The sequence below is a fragment of the Meleagris gallopavo genome, chromosome 6, assembly GCF_905368555.1.
Source record: "Meleagris gallopavo chromosome 6, MGAL_WU_HG_1.1, whole genome shotgun sequence".
In the NCBI taxonomy this organism is placed as follows: domain Eukaryota; kingdom Metazoa; phylum Chordata; class Aves; order Galliformes; family Phasianidae; genus Meleagris; species Meleagris gallopavo.
The window spans coordinates 18,172,242-18,187,056 of NC_139409.1; the positions used below are offsets into that span (position 1 = coordinate 18,172,242).

The 14,815-nt window shown below is 36.2% G+C and overlaps 1 protein-coding gene across 7 annotated transcripts in view; it reads left to right on the forward strand.

Annotated features, from left to right (window-relative positions):
• The window catches only part of NEBL (nebulette), a 242,846-nt gene that overhangs the window by 193,919 nt on the left and 34,112 nt on the right, over window positions 1–14,815 (forward strand). For 5 of the 7 annotated variants that reach the window (XM_085227297.1, XM_085227292.1, XM_085227294.1 and 2 more), the window contains 6 exons: window positions 1,090–1,200; window positions 3,800–3,910; window positions 4,544–4,654; window positions 4,973–5,083; window positions 5,538–5,642; window positions 11,149–11,241. The exons of the other annotated variants lie outside the window; for them this stretch is intronic. In XM_085227297.1, coding sequence (XP_085083423.1) covers window positions 1,090–1,200; window positions 3,800–3,910; window positions 4,544–4,654; window positions 4,973–5,083; window positions 5,538–5,642; window positions 11,149–11,241 — 642 coding nt within the window. The remainder of the gene's footprint in view (window positions 1–1,089; window positions 1,201–3,799; window positions 3,911–4,543; window positions 4,655–4,972; window positions 5,084–5,537; window positions 5,643–11,148; window positions 11,242–14,815) is intronic. 7 annotated transcript variants of the gene reach the window in all.

The window sequence follows — 14,815 nt, forward strand, 5'->3', positions numbered from 1 at the left end:
AAAAATTTCTTTATTATTATTATTTTTTCTCTTAGCAGTGTTTCAACTAATTCTGTTGCCTTCCTACTGCAGATAATTCTGCAAATACTTAATATTTTTGTAAAAGCAGGAACCTACTTTGGAGCCATATTCATGGCTGTCAGAAGAGAGAAATGAATTTGATAATTCTAAATTAGAAGTTCTCAGCCTCTACGCTGCTTCTGGTGATAAAAGGAAGCTGCTTAAAAATATCTGATTTCTTTCTGCTTATAAAAAGGCTTATGGTGAGGCGAAGGTGTTGCTTCCTATAAAGTTAATATGTGTTTAAGAGTATTAATTTGTGTGTATGCAAATTCTTTGGAAAAAGTATTTTCTTCAAACTTCTATTTGCCTGGCATTAAAAAACCAAACAAACCTACTTGTGGAAAAAGCAATTAAAAATTCTAGAACAGGTAAAGGATTTTTCACTTCTTCTGGACTTATATCAACTTTTTATGTATTGGGAAGAAGAAGAGGAATCAAGTGTCCACAGACAGATTCCAGTGTGCTTTTAATTTTATTCTGAACATTTGAGTGCTCTGGAGGCTGCAGTTCTTAAATGTTGATAGATCATAACAGTGAAGTGTCTGCAGGGAACAGAAGAGAAATGGTAGGAATATTGTTTCTACATTATGCTTTATCAAGCAGTCATTTTAACTGGTCCTCTCTAATACAGTGTTCAGGGAATCCATCCTGATTGTGAATCCATTAGTGAAAAGGAGGTAAAATGGCAGCACAGCAGATACTAGTCTGTGTATAAGCAAATGCTTCTGCAATTAAAATGTAGATTGGCAGCTGAGTCCCCTAAATAATGTGCTAGCACTGTATAGGGGAGGGCTGTTTTTCAAGAGCACAACAGGAAAATAAATGGCTATATTAAAACCTTTTGACTTTTGCAACATTGTAGCTTTTGATTTGATAATTTTAAATTCTATTTTAACTCTGAAACCTTCAGATAATTCATATTTTATAGGTATTTCAAAGAGGCCCTTCAGACGTTTAATAAATGGCATTTCTTTTCAAGATCTTGCACACAATATTAACTGGAGAAATCTCTCTTTAAATCCTTAGAAAGAGTATAGAAAAGATTTGGAAGAATGGATGAAAGGAAAAGGAATGACAGTGTTTGAAGATACGCCAGATTTGATTAGAGTTAAAAACGCGGCTCAAATACTAAATGAGGTACGTTATGCTGGTCAAGATTATTGATGCTAGAGAAAGTTCACTCTTTATGGTATAATCTATGGAAAATATTCCATTCTTTAAACATAATCTGCAGTGAAATATGTAAGAACTTAAACTAAGGCTAGTTCTGTTTTGATTTAAGAATATAGAAGAAGTTTGGAATAAACTTAAAACAAATATTTCTTCTCAGACAATGAAATGGTCAATGTGGATTGCTAGTGGAGGCAACAGGTAGACAATCTAGTCCAGTTGTTCAACTAGTATCACTAATACTGCAATGGAAAAAGAGTTGAATATTAATGAACTTCTAAAGGATAGTCAAGGAAGTGATTTCCAGCTTTTTGAAATTTGTTTCTGTTATTTAAAAATAACCATTGGTAATGATTGTCAAACGTCTTTGAAAGAATGTTTATCCAGAGATGTTCTACTTCTGGAAGCTTTTTCCCAAAAGTAGACTTGCTGCTGAAGAAGTGGGTTTTCTTGGGCTTGCCTCTGCAACTAGACAGATGCAGGGTCTTTCCAGAGTATATTTTTAGAACTGTACTGATCTACGTTGTTCTGGAGGTTTCCTACAAGCACAGGTGTGACCTACTCCCATTGAAGGATTGAGAGTAGAAGACTTGGTGGCCCTATATCGCTTGAAAGCATTTTGAGGAGCTCGTGTCTTGATCTATGCTTGTCAAGGCTGTGTACTTCCCTAGGACTCAGGCTCCAAAGCTGGCACCACTTGTCACATGAATGTTTGTATGTATACAGGAGGGCTGCTCTGAAAATAATGTCTCTTATTTTATTATGTTGGCCCACAATGTCAGAGGCAAATGTTGGTGGGATGGTAATTGATATTAAACCTTCCCACCAAAATTCCCATATGTTTTGTTGCCATGTGATAGATGGCAACAGAGGGACAGTCTGACAAAATGGCATCTGACACGGGAGTGTGTTTGAAGCAAAGGGGTGGAATTGAATTCCTTCATGCGGAAAATATTGCAACTGTTGAAATTCATTGATGCTTGCTGAATGTTTATGGAAACCAAAGAGTGGATGTGAGCACAGTGAGGCAGTGAGTGGTACATTTCAGCAGTGGCAACTGTGACATGAAAGACAAACCACATTCTGGATGACCATGCAGATTTTTACGAGTGTGACATGCAAGCTCTTGTTCATGGCTGGTGAAAATGAGTGGTTACTATGATAAAAAATGGTGTTTCGTAGCTGAGATTTTTTTCTATCAGATAAATAGTGTGATTATGCTCTTTGTATCTATTATAATTTTCATGGAAATAAATAGGAGGCATTACTTTTGGAGAACCCTACATGTTTATATATTTTATATGCATTTGATATGTGTATTTTTTTACACGTATATACATCTATAGCCATAATAACCAGAGATACTGCTGTGCATAGGGCCAACCTTACTAATGTGAGCAAGTGCAGGAGAACATAGCTGTAACTCCCTGAGTTATCTTCTTCTTGTTGTACACAGCAGGAAGCCAGGAGGAAGCATTTGCCATTCTGCTTTTAGCAGAGAGGAAGTGAGAGATGGTGTCTTCTCACTTTTTAACTGAAACTTAGAAAAAAAAAAAATTGGGAAGTTTGGTGTCTGGTTTTGGAAGAAGAGAGTAGTTTTATCACATTTCCTTATCAGAGTGAGACAGAGATAGAAAACTGAAAGTATTTTTGCTCGTTCTTGTTACTTTTTGCAGTGTTTAGAGCACTGTAATGAAGATATTCTTTTTGTTTTCCTCCTAACTAAAATGTAACCTAAAAATAGTTAATGAACGGGAAAATTATTTTTTAAAAAGTTTTCTTCTTTCCATAAGCAGATAAACTAAAATAGGAAAAATGATTATTTCTACAGTATCAGAGATAGCAGTGCCAGAGATCATAAAAGATAAAAGTCTTTTAATTTTTTAAAGTGTAATGTATTAAAAAGTACAATTATTGTATATGATATTTCAGTATTACTTTTTAATATCATTTAAAAAGAAAAAGAAATATATCCATGCTTGAAAAAGCTGAAGATGTATTATTAATTTTGTTTCCTGATTATTATTTATTTATAATTTATATTGTGGGGATAAAGCAGCAATCTTGTGTGAGTACAGCCACTTGTCTAACAGCTGTGGTTCAGGAAAGATGTATTAAATGAATAAATTACAACTTCATGTTCTGAAAGTTCAGTGGAAACAGTTCTGTACTGTATTAAATTTCTAGCATGTAGTCTTTATGAATAAAATATTTTCTTAAAATGTGTTTCTACTAGTCTGGCATCAAGTACCAGCTTATTACACTAGGTTTTGCTGAGCTAAACTGCCTCTTTATTTTAGAAGATAATTACAGCAATCTGTATGGGCAGATTCCCCTAGCACCCTCCCAAATTCAGCAGTGGAGTTTTGTATATTCCTAAAGTTTTTCTCCTCTAGGTTTTTACATGTTTTCCTATTAAAATCTTGCCAAGACTCTTGAGAGTTTTAATATTCTAGTTAAGATTTTTGATTGAGTTGAAATTGTGACTCTTAAATTGACTCGTGTAAAAATCTACCCATAACTTTCTGACTATTGCAAACCTAATGTATAAGATTTTATTTTGCAGAAGCAATACAAGAAAGATCTGGAAACTGAAATTAAAGGGAAGGGCATGCAAGTTGGTCCAGATACTCCTGAGATAAGACGAGCCAAGAAAGCTTCTGAAATTGCAAGCACTGTAGGTATCATGCCTGGTCCAAGCTTTGCCTCTGACATAATGTTCTGTTCTGACATGATAAATAATCTAGACAGTAGGCATATAACTACTAAACTTCACTAAAGACCTAGTCTGTTGAGCTTTATGGAGTCTGAAAGTTATGTAGTCCACGTATGGGGAAAATTAAATGTTCCCAGAATTTCGACCCTTAACCATGCCTGGCCTTGACTGTGTTCAGTAGCTTGCAAGCCCTCCTACTCTTAAGTATAGAGAGCAGCTGCTTGTTTAGGTAGGGCCAAACGATAAACACAGCTACAGTCATGCTAAAAGCCTTATGAGCTGAGCATCACAAAGAACAGCTGAAGGGTAAAAATTCCTGACTACATATTCCTCTGGTTGTGGCTGTCGAAGTTGGAAAGACAGATAAATGTGAAAGACTGTCAAATTTGGAGAAAGCAGTTTGTTAAAAGAATTTTTTAACCCGACAGCAGCTGTAGTATAATTGTGTTGTATATAGGTCCTACAAAGATAATACTGTTGAACCAAAAGTTGTTTGATCCTTTATGGATAATGCTTGGTGGAATTGTACTGAGAAGAAAAATGGAAGGATTTGTTTGCTGGACATGTGAGTAACGCTAATAATATTATTTTCAGAAAGAATATAAGAAAGACTTGGAGAATGAAATTAAAGGAAAGGGAATGGAAGTGGGCATGGATACTCCTGATATACAACGAGCAAAGAAAGCTTCTGAAATTGTAAGCCAGGTGAGTACAGATTGTATCTATTAAGATTACTTTTGAAGTGAAATGGAATGAGATGTTAAAAACACTTGTGCTAAAAGGAATAAGCAGAGAAAGTTTAAAGAAAAAAAAAAGAAAAATCAAATTACAGAAATTGAAGCAGCTCTTTTGAAGGCTAATCAGTGATATCAGTATAGATTTGAAGACAATATGTGCAAATAACCATGGAATTAGTTACACTGCATACTCAGGGATATGTCTTTATTTAATTTTGTTCTAGTTCAGTTCACTGGATTTTACTCTAATATACATTATTTTTATTCAATCTTAATTTTTTTGCAGAAAGAATATAGAAAAGATCTGGAGACTGAAATTATAGGAAAAGGGATGCAAGTTGGTCCATTTACTCCTGAAATACAACGGGTCAAAAGGGCTTCAGAAATAGCAAGCCAGGTGGGTGTAGTTCAGAGGCTAACTTTTTAATTTGTGTGTAACAATGAGTGCTGAAAGTACATTGCTCAGAATACTTCTCTATCTCTGTAGAGGCTTTCAAACCTATATGAAATTAATTTACGCATAGAAAAAAGTCTTACTGCCTGATTCTTATTTATATTCAGGCCTGTCATGCCACTTAAGTCATCTTGAATTTTTTACATCTACTTGCAGATCTTTTTACATTACCTAATGGGAAGAAAAAAAAATATATCTGTTTCCTTCACTGTCAGGTGTTCCACATAGATAGGGATGTAATGGTGCCACAGTGATAGGAATATCATGGAGGAAAGATGTTGAAATTACTACTGTAAGTGACTGTTGACACTTGTCAGCAGTAAGCATTTTTTGTGGCAGTTTGTATATTCTAAGCCCTAACAAAACAGGGAATTGACATTTCAAAATTATTTTTCAGAAAATGTACAAAGATGAAGCAGAGAAGATGCTCTGTAACTATTCTGCTGTCCCAGACACTCCAGAGATGGAGAGGATAAAAAGTACTCAGAAAAACATCAGTTCAGTGAGTAATAGTGCTTCTCTCTTGCACATTTTCAGATATTTTCTGCTTAAATAGTGTCCCTTGTGCCTTAGCATGAAATAGAGGACTTATGAGTAAATGTCCTTCGAACTATTTGCAATATTTTCCTGGCAAAGTCTGTATCATTCATTTCTTTCAATAAAAAAATAACCAGTTTTTCTAGGTGTGACACTTATTTTGAATTGCTAAAGCACTTATACAACCTTGCCATACCACAATTATTTTTAAAAGATTTCTTTTTCCACCAAGCCCCAGGAAGCATTTTATTTAAATGGACAAAATAACTACGGCTTCTTACTGTGCATATAGGACCTTTCATCTGTTTATCATATGTACAGAACACTAGCATTCTGGTAAAAAATTAGAACAAAGCAAGTTTCAGAAATATATGTCTAATGATTTTATGTACACTGGTTACATTTTAAAAATCTTATGCTGGATTTAAGTTTCAGCCTATCCTTAGATATAAATTATGAACTTAAATTTCGAAGATTGTCCAGTTCATGATTGTTGTGTTCAGTTCCATTTCCTCTTTGGGCCCATTAACTCTGTTGTTAGTAATTCTGGTTTTGCTTTTAATATAACTGAAGAAAAGATGGAGGGTAAATTTAGCCGTTAGAGCCACAGTCTGTCCAGTTAGTGTCTGTTTTTCTGGCAGACTAAATAATACTAATAAAGCCAATGATTTGATAGAGAGGCATATAAGTAACTCCAGTATTTTAGTGTTATCTGAGACAGATGTAATTCTTTAAAGCTTCTCTCAGCTTCACCACTACAAGTACAAGGTCTATTAGTTTCCCTCAGAGGCAATTTCCTGGTGCTATCGTGTATCACTGCAGCATCCTTAGAGAATTAAGAGCCTGAAGGGAAAGGAGTGAAGTCTCTGAGGGTGTTCTAGACTGCTCTACTTCTCCTTTAACCTTTTTCAGCCATTAGTTATTGGCTCCTTTTCTTCCCTCAAATGAGAACAGTTGAAAGCCTCATCTTCTAATATAATCTGCTGACAGGCTCCCTGACCCCAGTTTTGTTTCTTGTAGCCTGTTAGCTCTTGGTTTTGAATGGTGCATAGCTGCATGGTGTGAAGGCAATTAGGTCTGTATCTGGCATCCTACACCAACGCTCCACGTAATGGAGGGGATCCCAGCTAGCCCCTACTGATCTGCTTTCCTCTCTGCTCCAGTGTTTGATATAGCTTTTGATCGAGTTCTCAAATAGGTCAGCAGATCTAAGCAGAATGGGCTCAATAACAGTCAGATACCAGCCATGTAAAAACCCTGCACTACTTAATTAAGCCTTTTAGAGCATTTGATGCATCTGAACTCATTGCAGCAATGTAGGGCCAGTCTGCCAAGACTGACAGTCCTCTTTAGGATTTATGTAGTTAGCGTACTGCATAACATGAAATAAAAGCATTATGTCTTTGAGCTTATGTTGTGATCACCATTTCTGTGTATCTGAAGTGGATCTTCCATATGTAAGAAAGCTGTTCATAAGTGAGACTGAAGTGAGAATTTATTTTCTTTCTCTTCATTCTAATATTTCTGCATTTTAGACAAATTAGATTATAAGGGTAAGTTTTTACTAACTTAAGGGAAAACACCTCTATGTAGAAAAAGTTAATGACACTTTATTGGCTTCTGATTTTTTGATTTCATCTCAAGTATTTTCCTGCTTTATGGGACCAAAAAAAGGTGGATAGCTCTACAGATAAAATCCGTGCTGCTTATAGCTCACTAGTTCATTTGGCAGATTATTTACAATATGATTTTTACTATTTAGTCTTCTCTTCTATAGAAAAAATTCTTACTCTAATATTTTTTATCACTGCCTCCTTGGTAGGGGAGAAAAGTGTACTTTACAGAATCACAGAATCACCAAGGTTGAAAAGACCTACAAGACCTTCCAGTCCAACCATCCACCAATCACCAATAGTGCTCACTAACCATGTCCCTCAACACAAAATCCAAATGTTCCTTGAACACCACCTCCCTGGGCAGCCCATCCCAGCGCTTGACCACTCTTTCAGAAAAGTAGTATTTCCTAACGTCTAGCCTCAATCTCCCCGTGCAGCTTGAAGCAATTCCCTCTAGTCCTATCACTAATTACACAAGAGAAGAGGCTGACCCCCAGCTCACTACAACCTCCCTTCAGGTAGGTATAGAGAGCAATGAGGTCTCCCCTGAGCCTCCTCTTCTCCAGACTGAACAATCCCAGCTCCTTCAGCCGCTCCTCATAAGACCTGTGCTCCAGACCCCTCATCAGCTTTGTTGCCCTTCTTTGAATCTGCTCCAAGGCCTCAATGTCTTTCTTGCAGTGAGGGGCCCAAAACTGGATGCAGTAGTCGAGATATGGCCTCACCAGAGCCGAGTACAGGGGGAGAACACTTCCCTGTTCCTGCTGGCAACACTGTTTCTGATGCAAGCCAGGATGCCATTGGCCTTTTGGCCACCTGAACACACTGCTGGCTCATGTTCAGCCGAGCATCAATCAATACCCCCCAGTCCAATTCCTCTACACAGTCTTCCAGCCACTCTACCCCAAGCCTGTAGTGTTGCTTGGGGTTGCTGTGGCCAAAGCGCAGGACGTAGTGTTTGGTCTTGTTGAACCTCATCCCATTGGCTTCAGCCCAGCTATCCAGCCTGTCCAGATACCTCTTTAGGGCCTCAAGGGATGGGAAGGCTTCCCACCTCTGAATAAACAGCAGCTATAGGCTGGGGCTTTAGTCCACAATGGCTTTTATGCTGTAAGTGACTCAAGCCGTAGCATCTTTAGCAGCTGTTTTATGTACATATAGCAAAGAAGGGTGGCCAAAAACTAGCACAACAGAAAAAAATTAAACTCATCCTCTTTCAAACAAAACCAAAGTAATATCAGAAAGAAAACTAGGTGCTTATTTGCTTTTTTGATAAGTCTGCATTGATGGTAGAGAAGAGATTATAATGGTATAATGATGCTCCTGAATATTCCATAGGTCACATTGTGTGACTTGTTAACTAAAGCCATGATTTAGGATGTAGAGTGGAGAAGAGAGTTGAACATACATGTGGTGCAAAGGGTAGGGAGGAGAGAGAATAATAAGTTATCAGTAGAGTATGAGAAATCCGAAGTGCTTACTTTAGTCCACAATTTTTATCTTTATACCTTATACTGATATGCATATGCCAAATATTTTTCAAGCTCTTCCTCATAAACCGATTTTGCTCTTATATGGTAAAAGAAAATTTTAATTGCTAGAGATTTTCTGAGTATTTGAAAATGTACTTATATACTTACTTAATTCTCCGCTAAAATACTCACCTGTACTGGTCACCCTAGTTTATGGCAAGAATATTTCATTGTTTAATGTTTGAGAGAAATAAAATTTTGAAAGTAGTAAAATAAACATTGGTTCATGAAAATAGAAATGTTAAATGGCAAAGATTTATTTTACAAACACCAGGACCAGACTTGTTTTTAAACTGCTAGTCTGGAAATACTTACTGGCATGGTAACATCTGTGACAACAAATGCTGAAATAAAAATAAAACTTCAGGAGTTTTTCCATCTGAACTGGTGCTTCATGGTTATTTAAATTATATCCACATTTGGAATTTGTGGAACAGTTATTTACTGTCTCCTTCAGTAAATTTAAATGACTGATTCTACTGATGTGCTTTTATTTTATACTTCATTGAAACAATGGAAATAAGGAGAATTTCACATAGGTCACTCTAAAAGTAATGCCTCCCATTTATTTCCACAGAAACCACAACAGATATAAAGAGTACAATAACTGAGTAAATTCTTAGCTACAGAGCGCTATTTTTCAGCACAGTCACCACCATTAGCTATGCACTTTGACCAGTGATGAGCAAGTGATGCTGCACTTGTAAAAATCTGCACCAATGGAGGTGACCCACTATTTCACATCTGCTCTGATGGCATAGTTGACAGGAAAATGTTGCTTATGCAGCTTGAAGAGTTGGAAGTCAGAAGACACCAAATCTGGGCTATATAGTGGTGTGGTAGGACAGGGCACCAAGGATTGGACATGTACTCCACAGTCTTCAAACTGGTATGGGGTCTAACATTAATGTGTTGCAAGAGGAAGGTTATCTTCCTCTCTGGTCCAACTGTGGAACTGCAGGCCTTCAGCTGAATTAGCTTCACGATGTAGCAGTCAGAGTTAATGGTTTGTCTGGGTTCCAGGAAATTCAGAAGGATCATCGGTTTCCTATCCCAAAAGACAGTGCACATCACTTTACCTTCTGAGGGCTGTGTCTTGAATAATTCCCCTTCAGTGAAGAATTCACATGTTGCCACTCCATGGACTGCTGCTTTGACACCAGCTCATGGTGGTGACACCACATCTCTTCACTGGTAATGAAGCAATCCAGGGAACTGTTACCTTCAGCTTTGAATTGGTTCAGTAGGTGCTAAATAGGTCCTAACAAACTTGCATATGATTTTCTTTTTGTTGCTGTGTGATCATTCATATGATCTATCTGGTGAAAACTTTGTGATATTCCAGTGTTGCCACCATCCTTTTCATTGCACTGAAAGCAATATTCAGCTCCATATGCAGTTCCATAGTCATAAATCACCAATTCACGTGGATGAGCTGATTGAGATGCTGTGACAGCTGTGCATGGTTAACCAGTATTGTCGCAGTTTGCTCCATATGAAGGAATTCAGTTCCACCTCTTTGCTTCATACACACTTCCATGTTGGATTCCATTTTGTCAGACTGCCCCTCTGCTACCATCTGTCATTCAACAACAAAATGGAACAGAATACTGGTGGGAAGGTTTAACCTTGACTGCCATGCCACCAACATTAGCATCTGACATTGTGGGCCAACATAGTAAAATAGGTGACTTTACTTTCACAGCGTTCCTTGTATAAACTGCTTGTGTTTACTTTTCAGAACAGAGTTTTTAGGTACAGTTCACAGCCTTCTGGCTTGAATGCAGAAGACAAAGATTGCATGACTTGGATTATAGCTCTGGCTTTCTGGGTTATTTAGTCACAAATATGTCATTTTCTAGTTTGTTAAATTAGAAGTAGTAATAATATCTATTAACATCTCAAAGCATTTTAAAATCTGAAGATTAAACCCAAAATTAAAATCTTGCATGTACCTGCATTTTCAATTATACTGAAATCAGTGAGATTACTCAAGCATAAAGTTGCATTTTTAAATGTTCATTAACACTGATCTAAATTTTAATATTATTTCGAAAGTATAAACTGTCATTACAAATGCTTGCACATATTTGAAGTCAGTCTGAAGGATAATAATAGCTTGTCTGGTTTACAGTTGAAAACAAAATATTATTATAGTTATTGATAACAGGTCTGATTTATGAAAAATTGAAGCATTTGCTTTCTTAGCAAGTTTTGTCATCAGTCCAATTTGAAACCTGGAGAATTGCCCAGTCCTTTTATGAGAACTTGTACTTGCAATGCTAACATTCTAGTAATTACTTTTTCTTTTTGGGAAATAAAGGTGTTTTATAAGAAGATGGTAGGAGCTGGCACAGCTGTTAAAGAGACTCCAGAGATCGAAAGAGTAAAGAAAAATCAGCAGAATATTAGTTCGGTAAGTGTTATTAACATTAATTATTCTTACGTGAGTAAGTGGTGGTCAGATTTTTTTTTCATTTTCTTTACTAAAAATTCTATGTCTTCGTGTCACGTATCTCATTCCGATACTATTTCACTGGATTTCAGATATAAAGCTCCATTCTAGCTTACTTTTTCTGAGTCCAAAGGTAGAATTTCAAAATGAATGATTGTTAAATATAGGAAGAAAGACATTTGAGGAAAGAGTTTTGTCTTTCAACAGTGAGAAACGCAAACTGTATGGACTGATATGCCAGACTGAACTGCAGTCATAAATCACATGACAAAAATGAAAATCTTTAAAGATGTTGTGTCTGCATGTATTACACAGGATTTGGTACCATTTGTACTTCAAGAAGAGAGAAATGAATGCTCATCACAAACCTTGTGAGAAGGTTGAGGATTTATGACTCTGTGTGCTGATAAGTTATGTGTGCTGATAAGTTGATGTCTTAAACTTAATTTCTAGTTACCTGAGCCATTTATTTTGAGAGTAGTCACACCTACACCCACACCGATCCACACACAGACAGAGGCTTACTAGGAGAAATCGTACTCATATTTTTTACTGGATACGTTTTAGAATGAAATAGAAGAATGCTCTCGTGTGTGTAGCGTGTAGCGCTCGAGTGCTCAAGCTAAGACAGCTTTTGCTGTTTCAGAAAGTCTAAACAGTGGCAATGAAAGATAGATCGGTATGCTGGTAACTGCACTTGAACACAAGTGTATCAAGAGAAATAAAAAATGTGGTTGTGGTTTTAGTAGTAGTGGTTTAGTAGAATGCCTTTTACTGTGCTAGCCTATGCCATGTAGTATACTTATGATTACTTGGGTTTTGTATAGTAATTATTAAAAGGAAAGTATGTCAAATTTAAAAGCAGCATGAAATAAATTTTTAAACTATTTGTCAGTAAAAGGGAAACTTTCTGATGTAATTTACAGGAGCCCAAAAATAAAAAAAACAAATTACACCAATTTTCACTCTATTAGATTTAAATATCTTACACATATCTTTGAATTTAGCTAGGATTTAGGACAGCTTTAAAACTGCTGTGCTGGATGATTTTAGTGAAATTTGATGCTCATCAGCAGTGCAAAAACCCCAATTAAATAAGAAAGTCTGACCAAAATAGCAGTCATCATGTATTATGCAACAACAACAACAACAAAAAATCCATTGCATCACGTTCTGAAAGTGATCAGATTCTTCCAGATGATATCTATTGGAGGCAAATCTTAGAACACTCTGTTTTCTTGTCCTGGAAAACAAGGTAGTGGCAGCCAGTGTGGTTGAGCTAATCACACCTGTTGTGATGAGTGGGAAGGATGAGACAGCGTCATAAATAGTTGGTGACTCTCAAAATTTTAAAAGCAGACATCAGACCCATGGACTGAAACTGAATCTGAACCCAGAATATACATAACTAAGAGGATTGTTTTTTAACTTCTTTAGATTAGAGGACTGGCAAGATGGACACAGCATGAAGAATAAAGTTTTTTGGGGAGAAGACTGTAGTTATGTTTTTCTTTGTGTGAAATTCATCAGGAAACTCTTGTGATATGTCATTTAGCACCAAAAAGGAAGTATTTTAAGGAATAATAGCACTGCCAATTTTTAAGCTTACCTAATGCTCTCTATTAAAAGATGCTGTTTTCAACAGTTTAATACTTCTTAACTGTCTGGACTGAAATTTTCCATTTCTGATCTGTGCTTTGGGCTGTTTTTGTTTAATTTATTTAATCATTTATTTATTAATTTAAGCCAAAGTGGCTTCCAAGAGTAAGTTCACAGAAAAACAAGTTGTATAGCCTGTGTTAAAAAAAGTAAAATTGACTGTAGAGGAGAGAGTTGAAAACTATCTAGCACATAGTATTTTCTACAGTGGATTTAGGTGGGAAAAAAATGAGTGCAGGAATGAAGAATTGAAAGCGTAGAAGGGGTTGGCTGTGACCAAAATAGAAAGGCCAAAGGTAGGATACTGGCAGAGTGGTGTGCTCCTGTGCATAGATGCATCATCCTTCCAGAGGTGAAACAGGACCCGAGGCTGTTTAGACTCTTTACTTCCTTGCTGTCAGCATTTATCTGTGATAAAAAATCCTCAAATATTTTTCCATTAGTCAAAATATTATCTATTTCTTTAATGTTGGTGTCCACAGAGGTAACAAACTGCGCTTGTTCTTATGGGTTTGGGCAGTCAGTGTAAATGGTAAGGCCTACTGCTACAAACAACATGGGGCTTAGATAAAGGCATGGAAGGAATGTAAATACTTTTTTCAATCATGAGAAATTGCCTCTATGTTCAGAGAGTATTATTAAGGTCACAAAGTCAGTACTCAAGAGCATGAATACAAGTCCCTGTGTATACGCCTTGTGATCCAGTCCTTAACTATTTGATTTTGTACAGTCCCACTGAGACAAACCTGCTTTGGTTTCCTGATTAACACAGTACAGTTCAGTGGGAGCTGTCATTTGAATTCAGGTGCAGTATTGTCTTTTGTTTTTTAAATGATGTTGCCAGAGTAGTTGCTACAAGTCTTTGCTCTCTCTAGTAAAAATAGTAAGTATGTACTTCCTTGTCACAGCTCTATTTCTCCTGCCTTCAGAGTATAGTAGAGGAGCTAATTTGTGCAAAAACTCATATACTTTAATGAGGAGAAACTTTAGTGATTTCCTGAGGAAATCAGAAATTTTGTCTTCAGAGTGGGAACTTAAAACAGTTTAAAAAAAGAAAAGCATGACAAAGCAGTCTTGATTCATATGTGAGCTACTCATTGAGTAAGGATCATTGATTGTATGAATGAAAAATAGGAATGAAGCAGAATTCTCTTGAGAGAAACAGCTTTTGTTGATAAAGAAAGTTATTGGGCACATGAAGAGGAAAAGTATATAGTAGAACAAAGTATATTAAAAACTGAATATGGAACATATTTGTATAAGAGGCAGAACTAAGGTTACATTGATGAAGTAACTTGTATCATTTTCTGACCTTTGAATGCTTGATTTTGCAGCCTTAAAAATTTATTAAAAATAAATTTTGTACACTACATAAATATAAAACTGCAAAAATAGATTAATTGTGCTGTTCTCTTCCTAGCATTCTTTTGCTTCCATGAGTCTTGCTAATGAAAAACGTTTCCTACTATCATGTATCACTGCAGACACAATTTTGAATATTTTTGTGAATGTTGCTGTTATATTTACCATTTTAAAGAAGAAAGCAGCATGCCATATTGTGAAGGATGACTCTGGATATTGTTTGTGCTACAGTGAAATAAGGGGTTTGAAGCATAATGTAACAAATAGCGGATATTTAGTAACGGACAGCAAGAAAAAGACATTGCACTAATTTGTCCAAGATGACCCTGTTGGATAGCATATGGAAAAATGGAAAGTATAATGTCTTTCTTTTTAATACCACATGCAGTTACCTCACAGTATTTTCTCATTAAATTGAGTTCCATTTTTTATACATGTGGTGTATAATTGATGAAGTGCTTCTAGTTCTTTGTGTCTTTCAAATTGTGAATTCTACCATATCCAAACATACTGT